At 43.0% G+C, this 22,778-nt stretch overlaps 1 protein-coding gene across 1 annotated transcript in view; it reads left to right on the forward strand.

Moving 5' to 3' along the window:
- Window positions 1-22,778, forward strand: part of sorbs2b (sorbin and SH3 domain containing 2b) — a 531,274-nt gene that overhangs the window by 396,812 nt on the left and 111,684 nt on the right. Inside the window, exons 11-13 of the mRNA XM_038805638.1 lie at window positions 1,026-1,073; window positions 5,717-5,903; window positions 11,310-11,424. Of these exons, the coding sequence (XP_038661566.1) occupies window positions 1,026-1,073; window positions 5,717-5,903; window positions 11,310-11,424 (350 nt within the window). The remainder of the gene's footprint in view (window positions 1-1,025; window positions 1,074-5,716; window positions 5,904-11,309; window positions 11,425-22,778) is intronic.

Here is a 22,778-nt window from a genome sequence, read left to right on the forward strand (position 1 = left end):
GGCTTGAATATTGGAGCAGTTGAGCCTGGAGAGAACATCAGGATGATTGAGGTTTGCCTGCTACAGGTGGGATGAGTCAGCGTTGGAGATTGGCAGAATTCCAGAACATTTAACAGCCAGCAGCCATGGTTTGTCGATGCTCTCCTGTGATAGGCTGAACATTGGATACCTCACCCCTTCAGGACTGTGTACGTTTTCCCGCAAACCTGTTTCGGAAACTGATCTTGGGTTTTGGAAGTTGTCTGGAGGAAATCCTTCTAATGCAATGCTAGGAACTCTGAATGGAGACCTCGTTGGACATGTGACTGTTACAGAAATCATCTTAACGTTACAATTGTAACAAAGTGAAGCATTTTGAATCCTGACCTCTGTGCTTCCTACATTTATCAGATGATTGCCCAGGGAACACACATTGACTGCCAAATGGCCTTAAAACCAAACGCCCTGTTAGAGAATGGCTCAGATCTTTTATCCATCTCTGTGCACAAGAGAGACATGATAGCTCTCCATGCATCTTGCTTCAAATGATGCTTTTAATTTATTGTATTGTCTTTTTCCATGCTTGCTTAGTTGGAGGTCTGCTATGTTCTATGTTCCCACTCGAAATTCTGCCTTCAAAATGTTCTTTTCATTTTGTAAAAACAATTGAGCTTTTGGCTTCTAACTGACGTTGCAGGCCAGTAAAGTGTGAGCCTTGATGGGTGTAATGCCAGACTGGCATGTACACACCCTAGGGGGGTGGGCAATTGATATGGATGTAAAATGTCTTAATTAGGGTTGAGTGGATCTATCCATGAACAATTTAGAGAATTAGAGGGATTTCTACCACTTTGGTGAAGGAAATCTAGAAATATACAGTCTGAACCAGTTAGGATGAATTGAAGAAGGGTCCACTTTGATGCCAGCCGCAATGATCTACAATATACCAAAATGAAAAATACTCCCACAAGACAATTTGTCCAATTCCATTAGTATTGATAGCTGGCAGTAAACCACTTTCAACATTCCTTTTTATTTTTTAACAGATGATGACACAGATGCATTCAATGCTACATATGCATATGTTTATCCTGGTAAGAATTTTATCTTGTGTTTTTGGATCTCAAATTAAATTGCTTTTCCCAATTGAGCTACATTGCAAAATCCACAACAGGAATGGAAATGTAACATTACTGATTCCCTTTCCCAGTCTTCACCAGACAGCACTCATTAGGGTTAGGGTTATTGGTAACTTCCACCTCATTGACTGCACACAGGCTATGACCCTCTTCCTTCACTGCACCTTTTTCACCTGGTCTGTCGCTCAGGATTGAACTTTGTGCCATCCAATGTCTTCAGGGACCCCAGTAACTCACGTTTCCGGTAATACAATAACAACCAAAGTTACAGATTTCTTTCTTAATTTCACATAGAAATAAAAAAAGAAACGTTATCTTCTAATTTAGGGGTTGAATTAATGCTGCACTAACCAAGCTGCTATATTCTAGAAAGCCAGTTGGTAATGGATAGTACTGGAACTCATCTTTACTCAGTTGAGTGTGGTTGCCGAGTAAGGCTTGACAAGCATGCATCTTCTAACTCAACTTCCACCCTCATTTCAGAAAGTGCTTCTTTAAATCTGCTCAAGTGGAACCCCAATTGATGCCTTCCACCTGCAAATAATTAAATGCAAATTGATACACAATTAACACAGGTCAAGTTATCCATAACAATCTAGTCACTACATAAATTCTACTGATTAGTTGAAGATTTTTTGCATGAAGTGCTTTAATTTGGCGATGTGTGTTTCTCCACACACCTTAAAAGGGAAAGCAGGCAGCTAAAACCGTAACGATATAGAAATGTAAAAGCTGCAAATGCCCTTAGGATCAAGGATAACCCTAAAGCTTTCTATAGGCATGTTAGGAATAAAAGAATGACTAGGTTATGAGTAGGGCCAGTCAAGGACAGTAGTGGGAAGTTGTGCGTGGAGTCCGAGGAGATAGGTGAGGTGTTAAATGAATATTTTTCGTCAGTATTCACGCAGGAAAAAGACAATGTTGTCGAGGAGAATACCGAGATACAGGCGACTAGACTAGGAGGGCTTAAGGTTCATAAGAGGAGGTGTTAGCAATTCTGGAAAGTGTGAAAATAGATAAGTTCCCTGGGCCAGATGGGATTTATCCTAGGATTCTCTGGGAAGCTAGGGAGGAGATTGCTGAGCCTTTGGCTTTGATCTTTATGTCGTCATTGTCTACAGGAATAGTGCCAGAAGATTAGAGGATAGCAAATGTTGTCCCCTTGTTCAAGAAGGGGAGTAAAGACAACTCCGGTAACTATAGACCAGTGAGCCTTACTTCTGTTGTGGGCAAAGTCTTGGAAAGGTTTATAAGAGATCTAGAAAGGAATAATTTGATTAGGGATAGTCAACACGGTTTTGTGAAGGGTAGGTCGTGCCTCACAAACCTTATTGAGTTCTTTGAGAAGGTGACCAAACAGGACGAGGGTAAAGTAGTTGATGTGGTGTATATGGATTTCAGTAAAGCGTTTGGTAAGGTTCCCCACGGTAGGCTATTGCAGAAAATATGCAGGCATGGGATTCAGGGTGATTTAGCAGTCTGGATTAGAAATTGGCTCGCTGTAAGAAGACAGAGGGTGGTGGTTGATGGGAAATGTTCAGCCTGGAGTTCAGTTACTAGTGGTGAACCACAAGGATCTGTTTTGGGGCCACTGCTGTTTGTCATGTTTATAAATGACCTGGAGGTGGGCGTAGAAGAATAAGTGAATAAATTTGCAGATGACACTAAAGTCGGTGGAATTGTGGACAGTGCGGAAGGCTGTTGCAGGTTACAGAGGGACATAGATAAGCTGCAGAGCTGGGCTGAGAGATGGCAAATGGAGTTTAATGCAGAAAAGTATGAGGTGATTCATTTTGGAAGGAGTAACAGGAAGACAGAGTACTAGGCTAATGGTAAGATTCTTGGGAGTGTGGATGAGCAGAGAGATCTCGGTGTCCATGTACATAGATTCCTGAAAGTTGCCACCCAGGTTGATAGGGTTGTTAAGAAGGCGTACGGTGTGTTAGCTTTTATTGGTAGAGGGATTGAGTTTTGGAGCCATGAGGTCATGTTGCAGCTGTACAAAACTCTGGTGCGGCCGCATTTGGAGTATTGCGTGCAGTTCAGGTCGGCGCATTATAGGAAGGAGTGGAAGCATTGGAAAGGGTGAAGAGATTTACCAGGATGTTGCCTGGTATGGAGGGAAGATCTTATGAGGAAAGGCTGAGGGACTTGAGGCTGTTTTCGTTAGAGAGAAGAAGGTTAAGAGGTGACTTAATTGAGGCATACCAAGATGATCAGAGGATTAGATAGGGTGGACAGTGAGAGCCTTTTTCCTCGGATGGTGATGGCTAGCACAAGGGGACATAGCTTTAAATTGAGGGGAGATAGATATAGGACAGATATCAGAGGTAGGTTCTTTACTCAGAGTAGTAAGGGTGTGGAATAGCCTGCCTGCAACAGTAGTGGACTCGCCAACATTAAGGGAATTTAAATGGTCATTGAATAAACATATGGATGATAAGGGAATAATGTAGATGGGCTTTAGAGTGGTTTCACAGGTCGGCGCAACATCGAGGGCCGAAGGGCCTGTACTGCGCTGTAATGTTCTATGTTCTATTAATCTGATGTAACTGCAGAAACTACTGAAGGCAGGTCAGGCAGACAGGTTATGAATGTGCACACTGGAATCCATGAAGTTGTCTCACTGTTCACGAACCGAGAACTGGGAAAGATTGAATTCAGTATGTTTTACAGCAGCTGTTCACCTACTAATCATTAATAAGAAAGTTGGACAGGGACAAGGAGATTGTGGGTGTGTGCTCTGTATTTGAAGTGGATCATGTCACAATGGCAAAATGCTGTTTCATCCTGTGTATGCACAGAAGGGAGCAATGAGTCAATCAGCAATGTATTGTGCAGCACCACTTGCTTATCATTACAAAGGGCTTGATCTTCATTTTGATGAAAGCTAAGATAAAATGCTTCAAAAGCTTGCTCCGCCCAACTGTTGCACAAATAGGTTTGGGAGATTTGGGAGATGGAAGTGAGGTTCTTAAGAGAACTTATTTCTTGCTCAGGTAGAAACCTACCCTGCCCAATGTGTCAACACTTCTTTTTTTCCTCAGGTATTACATTTCATTACTCATCCAAAGCATGGAAAACAAACAATATTTTAACTGTGTGTGTGTGACTCGCTCATTTTTGAAATATCTTTCATCTTTGACTTTTTCTTTCATGTTCTAATTACACTAAATTGGGAATTCAGTGAGATTGGATGTCTCGGTTGCTTCACACAGTGGCCTTTTCAACTCCGGGGCCCGCATTCAAATCCAGTTCAGACAGATGGGATGGGAGCCTCTTTCCGATGCCTTTAAGGGGTTTGTGTGAAATGTGTTTGAGCAGTCTGAACCAATTTCTCAGTGGGTGTGCGCATACAGCACAAAAGCTGTAATCACTGTCTTTCCGTCTCGTTCAGAGAGCGCAGGATGTTGTGGGGACTGGAAACCTCATTCTGACACAGTAGAAAGTAATGTCCTGAGATTCACAACCATGTGCATTACTGTGACGGAGTAGAGGAGCATCGAAACTGCAGTAGAGTTCTCCCAATAGCCGACTGGGTAAATACACCATGTGGAGTAGTATTAAGCCATAGCTCTGGTGTCCTCTTTCCTGCTAATGGTGCTCTCTCCTCAGGAACAAAATACATTTTAAATCTTTCTCACGTCCTTGGGTATCGCTGCACCGAGGTAGCAGCTTTTCAGTACTTCAACCAAGCAGCCATTCTTCACATATGCCTTTAAAGTGGGACATGCTCGTCTACTTGACACTGGAGAGCAGAATTACCAAGTATAATTTCTACTGGGCCAGTTTTCCAAAGCAGGTCCCTAGCTCCCTTTTTGCCTCCTTCCATTTCCTCGCCCAGGGACTGAAAGCAAGATATTCTCGTCACTGCAACATCAGCTGAGATCAACCAACACAGCACCGACTCTGAATAAACCTGGATCCTTCCTGGTCCCTAGAACTGCATGTTGTACATTTCAGTGCATTTCACTGGTGGAAAGTGGGTTACAGATGTCGACACAAATATCTATTCCAAGGCACATCTGTGCAGTTTGTTTTAAATAAATCAGTTTAGGTTCTTTCCAGTGCTCATCGGGAAAATAATTAATATTAAGGCTGGGGTAAAGGTCCGGAACTATTTATGTCAAGGACAAGTTGAGACCACTTCACTTGTTGAATTTTGACCATAATCTCTGATAATTATTGAAAACCTGGAAGTGAAGCTATATACACAATGGTGTAGTTTAAGGAAAATCAAATCTGTTAGTGGTACAGAAAAGGGTCTGACATTTACGTAGTGCCGAATTTCTCTCATTTCCCCTCCCACTCTTACACATCAGTTTCTCCAGAGACTCAACGGAAAATAAAATAAAAGGATTGACACCATACTTCTAGTGAATATTATGTTTGGCAGCTCATTTGGCGAGCTGGCGCTGACACGATGGGCCAAATGGCCTCCTTTTGCGCCGTAACAATTCTGTGATCTGTGAGCAGTTCCACTATCTTTTGCGTACCTGAACAAAAATGTAAGCTTTGTTTGTCTATATATAATATTTACATAGCTAACTCTGTTGTTTTCTATCAGATTAAAAAAATCTTTCATTGTTTTGTGCTAGATAACTACAGCTCATTCACCTCTGTTCAGGCGCACCCTCCTCCCAAGACACATACTTACCGACCTTTATCAAAAAGTACCTCAGACAATGGTGTTGAATTCTTCAAGGAATCTGCTCCGTTACCACCGCCTCCACCCGTTCCACCACCTTCACATCTGAGATTGCGAGAAACAGGCTCCACAGAAAAGTAAGTGTAATAAGTCATGCCATGCAGTAAGAATGTTAAAGAACGTTTGCGAGATTAATTATCCAAGGACTCATCAAATTCAAAAGTTAAATGAGAGATCTGTTAGTCGGTGGGGCTGTGCCAGATTTTCAGCATTAAAGGAGTTTGCCAGTTTCCATGTGTGTGACTCCAGTAGCTTTAAAATTGAGTGTTTACACATGTGAATATTAGTTGGAGCAGAGATTAGAATCATGCTAATTTTTCTCATGCCCGAATAAATCTGGTGCAACACTGTAGGGCATTTTGACATTACTTTTTGTTTTACTCGCTCTTTCTTTGGGCCTTATTGTTACCAGGGGATTGGGATGGAGGGAAGCACATGAATGGTGAGTAGGAGCCCCAAACAGTGCGGGTACATTGGCTGGAATTATATTAGCATGCCTTGCTACTGCTGCTGGCACCAGGTGTGGGTCCGCGTGGGGAAACGGCATGGCTGTGGAGGGGATTCTACCAGTGGCCAATTAAGAGGCCAATTAAAGATGGCAGCCTGGCACTCCTAGACACTGTATCCAGATTCTAAGAGAAGAGAACACCACTTGGTTCGAAGTGAAACCTACTGACGGAAAGGGCAATGGTGCCGTAACTATGGCAAGGAGAGTAGAAGTAATACAAGAGCGAGCCTCCATTAGACCCCAGATTGAATCGGGATTACTGATCTACATTAAGATTTTTTGGATATTGATGGCCCAGTAGATCAATATGTTTGGGAGGACAAAGCCCTGTCTGTCTTTCTCTCTGGACAACGGTGTGGATTCTGGGATTCTTACCCACCCAAATAAAAGCAGATATCAATTTATTAATCTTAATAAAAAATGATTTGGGCAAGAAAATGGGGAGGCATTGAAAGAGAAATAAAAACCTAGGGAGTATGTTCATTTTTATTGATTGAATCCTGCCCGCCAAAGATAGAGGAAGGTTGTTCCACCTCAGTAGTTCCATTTTGACATTATTGATCAGGCTTGAATAATTCAATTAGTGAAGCCCAACTGTAGGCCGCCCTTACCCCCAGGTAACAAATACCTGTACTGGAGAGGAGGAAGGGTAACGTGCCTAAATGGGCTCGCTTTCCGGGGGTTTACCGGATAAGATTCATTCTTACCAAGATTTTAATTTAAAGCCAGAGGAGTCAAAGGTATTAAATGTCTTCATTATGCCATCGATTGGGGGGGGGTTGGGTCTGTAATGTATAAAAGTAGGTCATCCACATAAAGAGATACCCGATGTTCCACCCTATCTCGATAAGATAAAGGAAGAAGATCCACCCAAGTTCATTTCCTCGATAATACCCCGCCATTGATTCAACGCCCTCATGGCTGTAGATTGTGGCTCTATTGCCAAGGTGAATAAAAGTGGAGAAAGTGGGCAGCCTTGTCTAGTGCCCCTATTCAAGGGGAATGCTGGCAGTAAGGGCATTATATAACAAGCGATTCCAAGAGGTAAATTTATGGCCGAACCCAAATCTCCCGAGAATCTCAAGTAAATATTCCCATTCCACCCTGTAAAAAGCTTTCTCTAGTCCAGAGATATTGCCACCTCTGGCTTCGGTGCAGGGGAGGGGGAAAGAACAACATTTGAAAGGTAAAGTATATTGGCTGACAACTGACGGCCCTTTACAAAGCCTGCTTGATCCTCCAAAATTATACTTGGAAAGCAAGATGGCCACCAGACCAAATCAGATGACTACAAAGAGAGGCCAGCAGACACCATCAGCAAACTAAAACTAATACATAGAGCCATATAACAAATTAAAGAAAGCATAACTTGTACCTCTGGATAAAGGAGTCAGCATCTCCCGGGGGCGAGTCAAAAAAGTGATCTTTTCCTTGGAATGATACTCGAAGGCGGGCTGGATAGATCATCCCAAACTTGACTCCATTCTTGTATTGGATGGATTTCACTGGACTAGAAGCGGCTCTTTTCTTAGCTCAGTCCTCACTCATATCTTGGTCCAGCCTAATAGAATAGTTTTCCTATGTGTAATCCCAGTGCTCGCTTGCCCATTGAAGAACCACCTCCTTCTCTTCGAAACTGTGAAATCTTGCGATCCCTGCACAAGAAGGATACCCTGGGCAAGCCCCTAGGTCAAAGTAAGCGATGGGCTCTGTCTAATTCTGGAGGAGATGGAAGTACACTTGGACCCATCATCTTGTGGAGCATGTCTGAGAAATACTCAGTAGGGGTCTGCCCTCGATCCTCTCTGGTAACCCCACAATATGAATATTCTGTCTTCGCAATCTATTCTCCAGGTCATTCAGCTTAGTTGTTAATGATTTGTTAACTTCGACCACAGAAGCAAGGTCGGACTCCAGGGAGGTGATTCTATCGCTATGGTCTGACAAAGCCATGTCCATGTCTTTAACTGTGGCTCCCAGGAGCTTGAACGATCTTGCTGATAGTTTCAAGGACCAAATAAATGGGGGCCAAGGCCTCTTCAATTGACCTTTTAAGATCTATGGAGAAGGTTTGTCGGTTTTCATCAAGTTCAATTGCCAGACTTTTGTTGAGTGCGTTGCCCATTAGTGGAGTGGTTGGAGAAGACGCTGACTCAGCTATCTTACCTCCAGTAGATCTCGTGAGAGGCTTCAGAGTCAGTTGACGAGCTTTGGACCAATTCATTTTTGGCTCTGTCTGCCCCTGGCCATCTCAAAGAATAAAGAACTCTACACAACCATATTTCTGGATTTTAACTTGAATTTAAAGTCCTGTGAGCTGGGAAAAGGGGTAAAAGGTCAGGTTTCCAGCAGGAGGCACGTCGTGCACGACTTACCCTCACATGGCCTCACCGGAAGTCGAAAAGGGTAGGTTTAAGTGTATGAAGGAAGGGGGAGTTCGAACCCAGATGACTGTCCTGTGATCGGCAAGGTACGGCCCCCCAAAGGGTGACCTCCATCCTTGCCGCCTTATAAATATTTAGGTTAAAAAAATTGGTCTCCCTGCTCCTGTCCTGCTGTTCATGCCAAACGTTTTATGGCATGCGTCTTGTATCTGTTCAGCTCTTGATCTTGTACTCTATGCCCCTATTAATAAAGCCCAGAATACTATATGCTTTATTAACTGCTCTCTCCACCTGTACTGTCATCAATGATCTGTGCACATAGACACCCAGGTCCCTCTGCTGCTGCACCCCTTTAAGAATTTTGCTCCTTATTTTATATTGTCTCTCCATGTTCTTGCAAACAAAATACATCACCTCACACTTTTCGGCAATGAACTTCATCTGCCACCTATCTGCCCATTGAACCAACCTGTCTATGTCCTTTTGCAGTCTGCACTGGCCTCTTCACAATTAAATATGGTTCAAAGTTTTGTGCCATCCCCTTTGAAATCATTCTCCATACTCCAAAATCTAGATTATTAATACATATCAAGAAAACCAAGGCTCCCAAATATTACCCTTTGGAACACCACTACAAATATCCAGCCCAATAAATATCCATTGACCATTACTCTTTGCTTCCTATTATTCGGCTACTTTTATATTCACACTGTTACTGTCCCTAACTTTTCTTATAAATCTGATGTGTGCCATTGTATTGAATGCCTTCTTAAGGTCCATGTACACTACATCCAACAGCATTCATCAACCCTTTCAGTTACCTCCTCGCAGAGTGGCACAGTGGCTAGCACTTCTGCCTCACAGCTCCAGGGATCCGAGTTCAATTCTGGCCTCAGGTGTCCGTGTGGCGTTTGCACTTTCTTCCAGTGTCTCTGTGGGTTTCCTCTAGATGCTCCGGTTTCCTCCCACAGCCCAAAGATGTGCAAGTTAGGTGGATTGGCCATGATAAATTGCCCTTAGTGTCCAAACGATTAGGTGGGGTTTACTGGGTTATGGGGACAGGGTGGAGATGTGAGCTTAAGAAGGGTGCTCTTTCCAAAGGCCAGTGCAGACTCGATGGGCCGAATGACCTCCTTCTGCACTGTAGATTCTATGAGTAAAAAACTCCCGCAAGTTAGTTAAATACGATTTCCCCTTTAGAAACCCACACTGGATCTTCCAAATCAACCCATATTTTTCGACGTGGCTACTAATTTATCCCGAATAACTGTTTCGAGAAGCTTGCGCACTACTGATGTTAAACTGACTGCTCTGTAATTTCTGGGACTTATCCTTATAATCTTTTTTGAACAAGGGCGTAACATTTGCAATTCTCCAGTTCTCTCCCGAGCTTAGAGATCACTGGTAGATTATCCTTACCACCCTTGCAATTTTCATTCTCACTTCCTTCAATATCCGTGGATGCACCTCATCTGGCTCCGGTGACTTGTCAACTTTCAGTACCGACACTTTATCCAACACTTCCTCCTTATCAATTTTGAATCCTTCTGGGGACAGAATTTCCTCACCTGTCACCATGTCCCATGTAGCATCCACCTCTTTGGTAAAGATGAATGCAAATACCTCAGCCATGCCCTCGTCTCCATTTGTAAATTCCCTTTTAGGTTCCTAATCACCCCTACTCCTTTTTATCACCATTTTTTCTATGTATTTCCCGATAGAAAATATTCCTGCCAGAAGGTATAAGGATGAGGGGCATTGAACCCAAGCCAGTCTCTCCTTTTTTCCCTCTTTGGGTGCGAGCGGATGCCTAATATGGAAAATGGTCATACTGGTGCTCTCTTCTCATCGCCAAGTTGTAAAAATATTATCCAGCGTGGCCATGACGATGGAAAGCCTTTCATTCCCAGGCTCCTCTCATTTGAAGATTAAAATCTCTCTCTCTCATGAACGTGCTGTGAAACAAATAGCAATTTGGTTAACTCAGTACTGTGTTTGGAGAATGTGGGGGAGGGGGGGTTTCAGTTCAAACCCCTTAAAGTATATATGAAGCCCCTACCCCATCCTTATAATTAAACCTAGCATGACATCACACCAGCATTGTGATGACAGCAGGATGTCACCAGAGCAATTTTACTTTTTAAAGAAGCCAAATTACTCTCAAATAATTTTTCTTCCATGCAGGTTACGATGTACTGTCTCAACAATTTTCACTGACAATTTTGCTCTTATCATGTTTCTTGGCCCAATTTGCATCTCTCCTCCAATGAATCTGTTATGCCCCCATTTTTCCTTATAAGTGCCCGCTTTGTATACTAATTTACCAATTGGCTATCTGACACTGGGACTGTTGTTATTTGTGTTCTTTATCACAGCCAGTGTGTGTGCTAACTAGATTAACCGTAAGTTTTCACTACCTAAAGACAAACATGTGAGTATCTTGTTCATTTGTTAAATATTTACTTTCTGGATGGCCTACACGTTGTAGCCAGCGACTCCCAGAGACTTTCATGTTCGTGCACATTGTGAAATGTGAAGTTGGTGATGCAAAGTCGGTAATAAGTTTGATGGTTTTCGCTCTCATTTGCTAGGAACGACTGGGATCCTCCTGATAGAAAAGTTGATACTCGCAGATATCGCGCTGAACCCAGAAGCATATTTGAATATGAACCTGGAAAGTCGTCAATCCTAGAGCATGAGCGACCGGTAAGAACCTTGTTCTGAACCATTTTTCTCTGCTGCCATAAGATTAATAGATGTAATTCTGAACAAATAAATGTATTTTTGGCAAGTTAGTGAGTCGCTTGACGTCCAGTCAGATTCATCTCTATCCATTAGCTGCCTGTTGGAAATTATTTATTTTGTACTCATCATTGTGTGAGGAAAGAACTGGCATCCCTCGGACTTTGTAAGGTTCCTGCCTATTGGGTGGACACTGATCATTACAGAGGACATAAGGGTTGGAAACATCCTGGTTCAATTGTAGGTTGTGTTTGAGGTGGGGAGGAAATTGCTGCTGGGGGTACGGCGTTTGTGGTAGGGGCTGCAGACAAAATCTTCAGTCTACTCAAAATGTTTAACTGAAGGACAGCGAAGCTCGCCTTGAGGCTGGATGTCAGGCAAGCAATCTGACCGCACCAAGGGAGTCACGCAGTTGAGAGTGATGGTAAAGAAGCAGCGCTGGGTATCATCAGAATATATAGGAGCCAGGGTTTTCCAGCTCTGCTCTGGTGGTGGGACCCACTGCGGGGGATACGGCAGGCCAGTCAAGGCCCATTGACTTTCAGGGGGACCAGAAGATTCTGGCAGTGGGCAGGCTGGAGAATCCTGGCCATGGATCCTGACCCCCTTATCTTTACATGATATTGGCAGCCTGTAGGTGAGGAACCAGAATGGGACATCAAAGGCTAGTAGTGAGGGAGCTGGAAGATCAATGGGAATGGAATCAAACATGGGCAACAATGGAGAAATGTTGAGGGAGGAAAGCGCGGTTGACCATGTCAAAGATTGCACTTACATCAGAAAGGATGATGAGGGAGCTTGTAGCGTAGTTAGAGTCTGAGGAGATGTAAATATCTACAACTTTTATTAGATAGAGAAATTTGGTTAACTCAGTACTGTATTTGGAGAATGTGCCCACAAAACCAAAACACCAAACCTGTCCCATTGATCCCACAAACATATCCCTGGATAAAACAAGTCAAATCCAAAAGGAGGTTTTGATTCAATCACCCATTATTCTACTTGCCCACTATTCCTTTCCAGTAACTGCAATGAAAATAGCCAGAGAAAGAAGCTGGTAAAATTAGCCCAATCAGCTGAAGGCTGCACAATGACAAATGCATTGATTTGAAGGAATATTGGAAGATTATTTTAGAATGAGGACATAATATTTGAAAAATATAAAACAATAGCTTAAGCACCTTATGTGTATGGAATTGAGCAATACAGAGCAGGAAGGCTCCAATCTCAGCCCAGGATCTGCACAGAGCTTGTTGATCTTTGCTGGGAGAGTGCTGGGTTTACTTCAGTGGGTCACATTTTCTCCAGTTTCTAACCATACAAACATACAAATTAGGAGCAGGAGTAGGCCGTTCGACTCCTTGAGCCTGCTCCACCATTCAATAAGATCACGGCTGATCTGATTGTAATCTCACCACCACATTCCTGCCCCCCACCCCTCGATAACGTTTCACTCTCTTGCTTATCAAAAATGCATCTATCTCTACCTTGAAAATATTCAAACACTCTGAGAGAAAGGATTTCTCTTCATCTCAGTCTTAAATGGGTGACCCTTATTTTTATACAGTGACCTATAGTTCTAGATTCTCCCTCAAGAGATAACATCCTCTCCACTTCCACCCTGTCAAGACCTCTCAGGATCATGATGTTTCACTCAAGTTGCCTCTTACTCTTCTAAACTCGAGCGGATAACAGCCTAGCCTGTCCAACCTTTTCCCAGATGACAGCCCACCCATTCCAGTCTGGTAAACCTTCTCTGAACTGCTTCCAACATATTTACATCCTTCCTTAAATAAGGAGACCAATACTGAACACCATATTCTAGATGTGGCTTCAAATGGTAATTTGATCATGAGAAATCAGGTGAGGTATACCTGATAACAAGTGTTCGCTTTGTTACAGATGCAGTAAAAAAAAAACACTTCTTTCATTGAGTAACATGGACTGGAGTACTTGGTTGACATTTTTCATTCAGAGTGACTTACAATACCTAGAATATTGAATTGAGACAATGGTCTGGGCCACTTCTCTGTAGCTGCAGTCAAAAGTTCAAATTCAACGTAGATGAAAGTCTCTCAAATATTTGTGAAATGAATTGTCTCTCTTAATCAGTTTAATAGCCCAAATAACTCAAATTCATATTACCAAACAAGCCCGAAAACTAAACCCAGAGCTTCTGAGATATGCCAAGTGTGTCTTTCATCCATCCTCGTCCGAGGGTTGGCTACAATGTGAATAATCTTTCTCCACTGATTTATATTCTCCGCTGCCATCACAGCCTGTCCCAGAGAAAGACCAGTCCACTTTCTGATATGGTATTTCCATACCATCTTGAGTTTTCCAGGTGTTTTGCTTTATATTACCTCTTTTTCCAAACATTCCCCTCCTGTTTGCATCATGTCCAAAATATGTGAGCTTCCTTGTGTCATGTGAGGGTCCCTTTAAGAAATTTTGTCTTATCGCATGGCTTCAGTGGTGCCATTGTGTGGGTGGAGCTGGGCTGTGGCTCTGGGTCTCTACTTTTGCTTTTGAGCTGGGAACTGGCTGTAGCTCTGGGTTTTACTATCGTTTTCACTTTTGGCTGCATATTTCAGATAGAGAAGTCTTGTCCTGTCCCTCTCTCTCTACATTTTAAAAGCTGTTTCCAGATAACTTGATAACTTGAAAAGAAATAAATGTTTTCTGGAAGAAATTCAAACCTACTGTTTTGGAAAGGACCAGGTCTTAAGTGCTGTGTGCTGGGCCACACCTGGTTTATGGTTGTTATTAAATTGGAACAGTTTAAAGGGGAAATTTATTAAGGGTTATATATCAAGTACTGTAGCTATGTGGGGTATTTATATTTGTAGTTGATAAAATGCCAACAGTGTGTGGTTATAAAAATGTTAACTAAATTTGTAGAATAAACTTTGTTTTTGATTAAAAGTGCTGAAGGCCTCTGTTGAATAACACCTGAAAATTAGGCCCTTGTGCTCCTCTAAACCAAAATTAATAAACAGTTTAGGTCAGGTGAACTCCATGATAGTTTGCAGACGCCACAAAGGTTGGTGGAATTGTGGATAGCAATGAGGACTGTCAGAGGATATAGCAGGATTTAGATGGTTTGGAGACTTGGACGGAGAGATGGCAGATGGAGTTTAATCCGGACAAATGTGAGGTAATGCATTTTGGAAGGTTTAATGCAGGTTTGGAATTTACAGTGAATGGTAGAACCCTCAAGAGCATTGACAGTCAGAGAGATCTTGGTGTACAGGTCCACAGGTCACTGAAAGGGGCAGCAGAGGTGGAGAAGGTAGTCAAGAAGGCATACACATGCTTGCCTTCATTGACCGGGGCATTGAGTATAAGAATTGGCAAGTCATGTTGCAGCTGTATGGAACCTTAGTTAGGCCACACTTGGAGTATAGTGTTCAATTCTGGTCGCCACACTACCAGATGGATGTGGAGGCTTTAGAGAGGGTGCAGAAGAGATTTACCAGGATGTTGCCTGGTACGGTGGGCATTAGCTATGAGGTGCGGTTGAATAAACAGGGTTTGTTCTCACTGGAACGACGGAGGTTGAGGGGTGACCTGATAGAGGTCTACAAAATTATGAGGGGCATAGACAGAGTGGACAGTCAGCGGCTTTTTCCCAGGGTAGAGGGGTCAATTACTAGGGGGCATAGACAGTTTAGGTCTATGCCCAAGCACGGGCTTGGAGGGCCGAAGGGCCTGTTCTTGTGCTGTACTTTTCTTTGTTCTTTGTTCTTTGTTGTTCTTTGATATACTTTGCCGTTTTCTAAACCGTGGCCGATTTCTTTGGTAAACTCTGCATTTTGCGTGATGAGTGACCCAAGATCGCGGAAGGTATAAACATGTTCAAGCTGAACTAACTCTGTTCACCAGAATCTTGCAAGTCTTTCCGCCCATCATCAACATCTTTGTCTTGTCGATATTTATGAGGGGACTATTTCTGGTCAACTTGATCCACCAGATCCTGTAGCTCCTTCACTGAGTTGGCGAACAGAATAATGCCATCATCCTCCTATCTCAAGCAATTCTGCCGGTATATCGTCCAGGCCTGCGGCCTTATGGCTGGCCGTTCAATGAATGCCTTGCTGTACCTCATCTCAAAAGTGGAGGAGGCTCATGTTCAACCTGGTCTTTGAATTCTGACTCACCATCTTCCTTGCAAAGGTCCTCATAATATTCGCAGCATCAGCAGCAATTTGCTTCCATTTTGGCCTTGCCAGAAACTGACTGACTGCAATGCAGATGAGGTTGAAACTTTTGAGTGGTTAATCGAGCTGTTTGGAAAAGTTTCCGTATGTTTCCTCTCTGATTCTCTGCTTCCAGTTCAGCACACACGTCGTTTAGCTGTGTCTCTTTATCCGCCCGCAGTCTTCTTTCAATTTCTGTCTTTAAACCTTTGCAACAATCCACATCCTTTTTTCCTCTTTGACTCCTTCTTTGGCTTCAATCAGGGAAAAAGTCTCATCTTTTCGGTCTCTCAAATCGAGCCATTTTCATTGCTACATCCAGGAGAGCCACTTTCGTGGTTTGCCAAAGCTTTTCCGATTTTCTCTTGTCGGCTGCCATCGGTAGAGCTTCAGAGTTGTTGATGATTTCCAGTGCATACTTGACGGCCTTAACGTCCTTCAGCTGGCCTAATTTCAATAGTGTCACTAAAACCTGTTTTGTCCTTTTGCCTACTCTGGCCCCCAGTAACGTCACTAGAAAAGAGTAAGGAACAAAGAAAAGAACAGTACAGGAACAGGTCCTTCAGCCCTCCATGCCTGTGCCCTAACTAAAAATCCTCCTTACTCAGTCTGTATCCCTCTAATTCCTCCTGATTCATGTACCCATCCAGATGCCTGTCAAATGTAGCTAATGTGCCTGCTTCCACCACATCCTCTTGCAGCGCGTTCCAGGCATCCGCTGCCCGTTCCAGGCACCCACCACTCTCTGCGTGAAAAACTTACCCCGCACATCTCCCTTAAACGTTCCCCTTCTCACCTTAAACCTGTGCCCCCGGTGTCACAGTCTGTGCCAAGATACACCGTACAATTCTTCAAGCAGGATCTCTACCCTTTTGCTATTGCAGCGTATTTAATCTCATTCTTAGTTTCTCCATTTGCTGCAGTCCAGATATACAACAGTGTTGGCCAGAAAAAAATCATGCTACTCATCAAAGTCCTGGAGGTGCTCTCCAGCTTCTTTCGCCTCTCCGAATCCAAATGGGCCAATCTGTGTCTGGACCCTATCTGTAACCTGCCCATCAATTTTGACATTGACGTCTTCCAAAACTATTAAGTACTTCAATGGTATCTACAGTAAGGACGCTAAGGATTTGAATCCCACTAACACCGTATTACAATATTTGGTGCAGGGCAGGAGTGGGTTGTCAGCAGTAACATATAATAATGGGGGATGGGGGGGCTACCTTTCATTGAACTACCATAATGGCAGGTCCTCGAAGCACGGACCAAATATGAAATGTTTAAAACCTTCACAGTAAGTGATATGTATAAATCATGCAATGCATTTGTGATTTGATTTCAAGATCTAATGTTTCCTGTAAAATGCTCTCTCACAGCAAAAGTACCCATTGTATTTCACCTTAAGGGAATATATTTGTCAATTGTGACTTAAACGTGCTGAGTATTGAAAGGGTCCCTTCAGAACTACTGGGGCAATAGAGAAATAGTCTAGCATTTTCTCTTCAGTACAAAGAATGGTGAGATATCTGAAAATTCAAGCGGTCTAATAGAACTGAAATATGTGTGATTTTAAGTAACCACGAAGCTACGATATTGTATATAACAATCAGTGTCACCCGCAAGAACAATGAATGTGTTTATGTCTTTGTCTGTAATTGCTGTTCAACAATGAGGTAATAGTGACACACTTGGGAACAGACCTTGGTGAGAGAAGCTTTTTTCTCAACTGAGGCCCAAGAATAGATGTTGGGGGAAATTTTATTTCCCGAAGGATCTCTTCTCTCTTTGCCAGGTTTGCTAACAGCACTTTGAAAAATGCCATTAGATCACCAGTCGTATCTGCTGGTAACAGCGAAGCTAAATTTACTTTTACAGGCAAGCTTTAAAACAAATTACAGGTGTTCCCATTCAAATTGCATTGCAGACTTTTCCAGGTATGCAAGGGAAGATTTCCTCTGTTCTTTACTGACAATGAAATTATTAAAAAGGTGCCTGAAAAGAGCATGCTTACGATTTCACGACATAGAAATGGTCCGCATGATGGGTGTAAAGCAGAGTTTTCAGAACATAACATTCCAATCTGGTCCTGAAATCACCCTTTTCCAAAGCTCCAGACAGCCCTCATTAAGTGAATACAATGAGTCTAATATAGGAACTAATGTACTGATCATACCATAACACATTTCCTTTTAAATTTCTCCAGCTTATTTTGCAATTTTAAGTCTGCGAGATTGCTCCCAAGATTGCCATATTCATCAGCTATAATTATGTGGAATTATTGGTAAATGACTGGGTAGTTTGATATTGACGGTGGAGCTGAAGTCTTTGTTTTCCCCAGTTCTGCATTGAGAACCTCCAATTTAGGATGGATGGATAAACTTGAATTTTAAAATTATTTTTGTATTCCATTTTTATCAATTTTAATCCCTATGTGGCAAGGGAAATGCTTTTAGTTTAAATGAACTTGCTACATTTCCGATGCCTCAGTTTCAGTTTTTGTGCACAGAAGATGCGTATTGTTTTATTAAGGAAAATGGTCTCGCGTTCAAGATCACCAGAGTAGACATTCTCAAATGAAAGCGTCTCTGAAAGTGGAATGACGCTGTGAATCAGAGGGGCCATGGAGCATCTTAATAATCCCTCACAGCTTGACCACATTGGTACCAACTCCCAACTTCAGTGCATTACTTAACTTTTGAATATGGCAGTTTTAGTTCCATCTCTGCAGAAATGGCCATTCACACAAAGGATAGTCGGGAAGGAAAGCTCACTAATGCCCTTTGCAGAAGGAAAACATTGATTTTCTTTGTTGCATGTTCAAATGTACTATGTCATATGGTAATTCTATATCTATACATCACACAGGCTTGAGCTGACAGCCAACATATAAACCTTGAAGAAGGGCATATACCCAATGCTTTTGTCTGTCTTTTGTTCCTACAGATAACAATTGGACTGCTGCGCATTTCCAGCAATTGTTGCCTTTTAGTTTCAATATAGACATCGTATTCATGTTTAACTGGCAAAGTTCACTTGTTTGTAATTATTATCTCTTATTGGATTCATGAAAGTATTTAATGTTACACCACAAAACAAAGTGCAGTATTGCACTCTTCCCTTTTGATAATAACGTGATAAAGTATTCTTTTTGAGTTCAATATCGGGGGGGGAGAATTTTACCTTTGTGGCTATTTCACTCCTGAGTAGAATGAAATAACATGTTGTGTTATTACGATTAAGAAGCATTCTGAAGTCATTACCTGCTCAATTTCTTAACTATCCTCAAAGGCTAGAGGAACAAAGGCACAGCTTTCTAAAGACAGGAGGTTGACTAAGATCCAGCATGAGGTTTATAACGAAAAAATGCCCCAGAGAAAGAAGACAGCAGAAAGTAAGGTGCCCTCAGCTCAAAGTGTTCGGGTGTTTGGTCTCAAACACCAAGAAGAACAGAAGTGGGTTGTAAGTGGCACAGAATCTGGGTGCAGCAACTAATCCTGCATGTTGCATTGGTATCCAACAGAGTAACACACTTCAATGGTCGAAAAGTCCATTGGTCCAGGACCTGTTTTTCTACTTTGGTTGAGATCACATGAAAATATGATGATGGACCAGTGGTAACTCTTCCAATAAATGTAACCAGGTTGATTAAAAGAAATCTATAAATGCCGATCAGCCACAATTAAGTGAATAATCCGATGTAGTTCTGAGAAATGGTCCTGGAGCAATAATGTGCTTTTCCACTTTTTGCTTTGCATTTTGTTCTTGGTAAGAACAAGTTTAAAGGTGTCATTCAGTGGTTGCGCAGGATAAAGTCTTAAAACGGAATTAGCTGTCCATCACAATATTTTGAGCTGGTTTGAAATGAATAAGGGCGTATTCACCAATTTCTCTCTCTCTCTTTGAAGATAATTGTGTTCAGTGTAGGAAAAGTAATTTAAAATAGTCTCCAAAACCTAGCTGCCATTTGGTGAAATTGTTCATTTTTGTAATTAAAATGACCACTTGGGAACTCTTAATTATTTATCTACATCGCTTATACTATTAGTTATATGGTTTGAAGTGTAAATCATGGTAATTAGGTACAGACCATGCAGAATAGAATTGGTGGGTTAATCCACAGCTGTTTGGCTTTGTCTGTCCAGAGGTGTATATGTAATTAGCGATAATGTATTAAATGTTTTCAGGCCCAGTTGGCTGTGATAACTGAGTGACAATCCCCCAATGATGCTCCTACCATCTATCTGCAGACATAGCAGCCACTCAGGATCTCGGCCAAGTTCCAACTGAGCGTTTACAGTGAATCCCCATTCACTGCACGTGCTGCCTACTTGTACCAGAGGACTATAACTCAAGAAAAAAAACCTTTTCCTCAGCTTCTAAAATAGTTCTCTGCTTTTGCACCTGACACTTATGTCACCTAGTCAACCTTTAACCTATCCAGCTCAATAACCTATCCAATTAGGCCGATTCTAATCCTTTTAAAGACCTCAAAGGCCTTTTGTAAGTAAAAGACCCAAACTCAATTTATCCCGACAGCTGAGGCCCATAAAACTCGGCATCAATCTCTTAACTCTTTGAACTTTCAAGGCTCATACATTTCAGCTACTGACCAGGCCCTAAGCAGGAGCATTACTGTTAATAATTACATTTTTTTTACCGGGGAAAGCACCAGCTCCGTATCCAGTCCCACAAGGCTCATCTTTACAAGTCAGTCTTTTGTAAAGCATTTGTAATTTGACTTTAGAAAAGCCTTTGTCACGTTTTTGACAACCTTTAAAATTCTTTCACGGAATGTGGGCATTGCTGGGGAGGCCAGCATTTATTGCCCATCTCGAATTGCCCTTGAGAAGGTGTTGCTGAGCCGACTTAGACCATAAGACATAGGAGCAGAATTAGGCCACTCTGCCCATCGAGTCTGATCCGTCATTCAATCATGGCTAATATTTTCTCATCCCCTTTCCTGCCTTCGCCCCATAACCCCCGATCCCCTTATTAATCGAGAACCTATCTATCTCTGTTTAAAGACACTCAGTGATTTGGCCTCCACAGCCTTCTGCGGCAAAGAGTTCCACAGATTCACCACCCTCTGGCTGAAGAAATTCCTCCTCATCTCGGTTTTAAAGGACCGTCCCTTTAGTCTGAGATGGTGTCCTCTGGTTCTAGTTTTTCCTACAAGTGGAAACATCCTCTCCTCTCCACTCTGTCCAGACCTCGCAGTACTCTGTAAGTTTCAATAAGATCCCCCCTCATCCTTCTGAACTCCAACAAGTACAAACCCAGAGTCCTCAACTGTTCCTCATACGACAAGCTCTTCTTTCCAGGGATCATTCTTGTGAACCTCCTCTAGACCCTTTCCAAGGCCAGCACGTCCTTCCTTAGATACAGGGCCCAAAACTGCTCTCAGTACTCCAAATGGGGTCTGACCAGAGCCTTATACAACCTCAGAAGTACATTCCTGGTCTTGTATTCCAGCCCTCTTGACATGAATGCTAACATTGCATTTGCCTTCTTAACTGCCGACTGAGCCTGCACATTAACCTTAAGAGAATCGTGAACAAGGACTCTCAAGTCTCTTTGTGCTTCTGATGTCCTCGGCATTTCCCCATTTAGAAAATAGTCTATGCCTAAATTCCTCTTTCAAAAGTGCATAACCTCACACTTTTCCACATTGTATTTCATTTGCCACTTCATTGCCCACTCTCCCAACTTGTCCAAATCCTTCTGCAGCTCCCTTGCTCCCTCAATACTACCTGTCCCTCTACAGACCTTTGTATCATCTGCAAACTTAGCAACAGTGCCTTCAATTCTTTATTCCAGATCTTTAATGTATATTGCGAAAAGTTGTGGATTTGAACCGCTGTAGTCATTTTGGCTGCGATTTAACGGCCTCTGAATTGGTGATGTGAAGAGGCTGATTGCGAAATTCACGATGCTTGAACCATCTCAAGAGATTCATAGGAATCTTGAGAGGCATCAATGGGCGAGATCCAAATTAGTTATTTGGCTCATTTAAATATGTCTGCGCCGGATTCCTCTGCCGCCTGGGAACTAATGGCCTAGCCTGGGAGACCTTGCCAGGGTGCCATTTAGCACTGGCACACACAAATGTGGGCTAGGCATAAAGGCACCTGGGGTGGGGGGGTGTCTCCAAGGCCATCAGAGACCCTCCGGTGGTTGTTCGCTGGACAGGGGGGGGGTGCCTTGGCACTGCCAGCCTGGCACCTCAGTACTGTCAGCCTCGGTACCCTGGCAGTTCCGCCCTGGCACTGCTAGGGTGCCAGGCTAGCGGGCCCAGGTGCCGAATTGTCCATGCCAGGTGTTGGGCCCAGGGTTCTTGCCCTGAAGAGGTGGGGTGAGGGGGGCTCGAGGACCCAGTAAGAGGTAAGAGGGGTGCAGTGAGGGGAGGTCTGGAGGCCACGGTTGCGTAGCTGAGAGGGTCAAAAGATCGGGGCGACGCAAAGTCCTCATCATGCACTGGCGAACTGAGCAGGAAATTATGTAAGTGCGGCCTGAGACCCCAAGAAAACTGCAGAAAGACCCCACTGAACACGCCCAAAATGGGACTGTTTTTGTCCTGTTGAATCACGCCCAGAGTGTAGATACACCCACGGTGCTGTTAGGGAGGGAGTTCCAAGATTTTAACAAAGTGACAGTGTAGGAACGACGATATATTTCCAAGTCAGGAGGGTGTGTGGCTAAGGGGAACTTAAGGGTGGTGGTGTTCCCAGGCAACTGTTAACCTTGTCCTTCTTGGTGGTAGAAGTCACAGGTTTGGAAAGTGCTGTTGAAGGAGCCTTGGTGAGTTGCTGTAGATGGTTCACACTGCTGCCACTGTGCATCAATGGTGGACTGAGTGAATGTTGAAGTTAGTAGATGCCAATCATGCGGACTGCTTTGTCCAGGTTGGTGTCGAGCTTCTTGAGTGTTTTTTAAAAATATTTTTATTCTCCTCCTTTTTCACATTTTCATCCAAATTTACACTCGCCAACAAACAATCAGAGCTTCTTGAGTGTTATTGGAGCTGTACTTATCATTCCTGACTTGTGCCTTGTAGATGATGGGCAGGCTTTGGAGAGACGGGAGGCGAGTTAAGACAAGAGGCAAGTTACCTGTTGCCAA

The sequence above is a fragment of the Scyliorhinus canicula genome, chromosome 8 (genome assembly GCF_902713615.1).
Source record: "Scyliorhinus canicula chromosome 8, sScyCan1.1, whole genome shotgun sequence".
Lineage (NCBI taxonomy): Eukaryota > Metazoa > Chordata > Chondrichthyes > Carcharhiniformes > Scyliorhinidae > Scyliorhinus > Scyliorhinus canicula.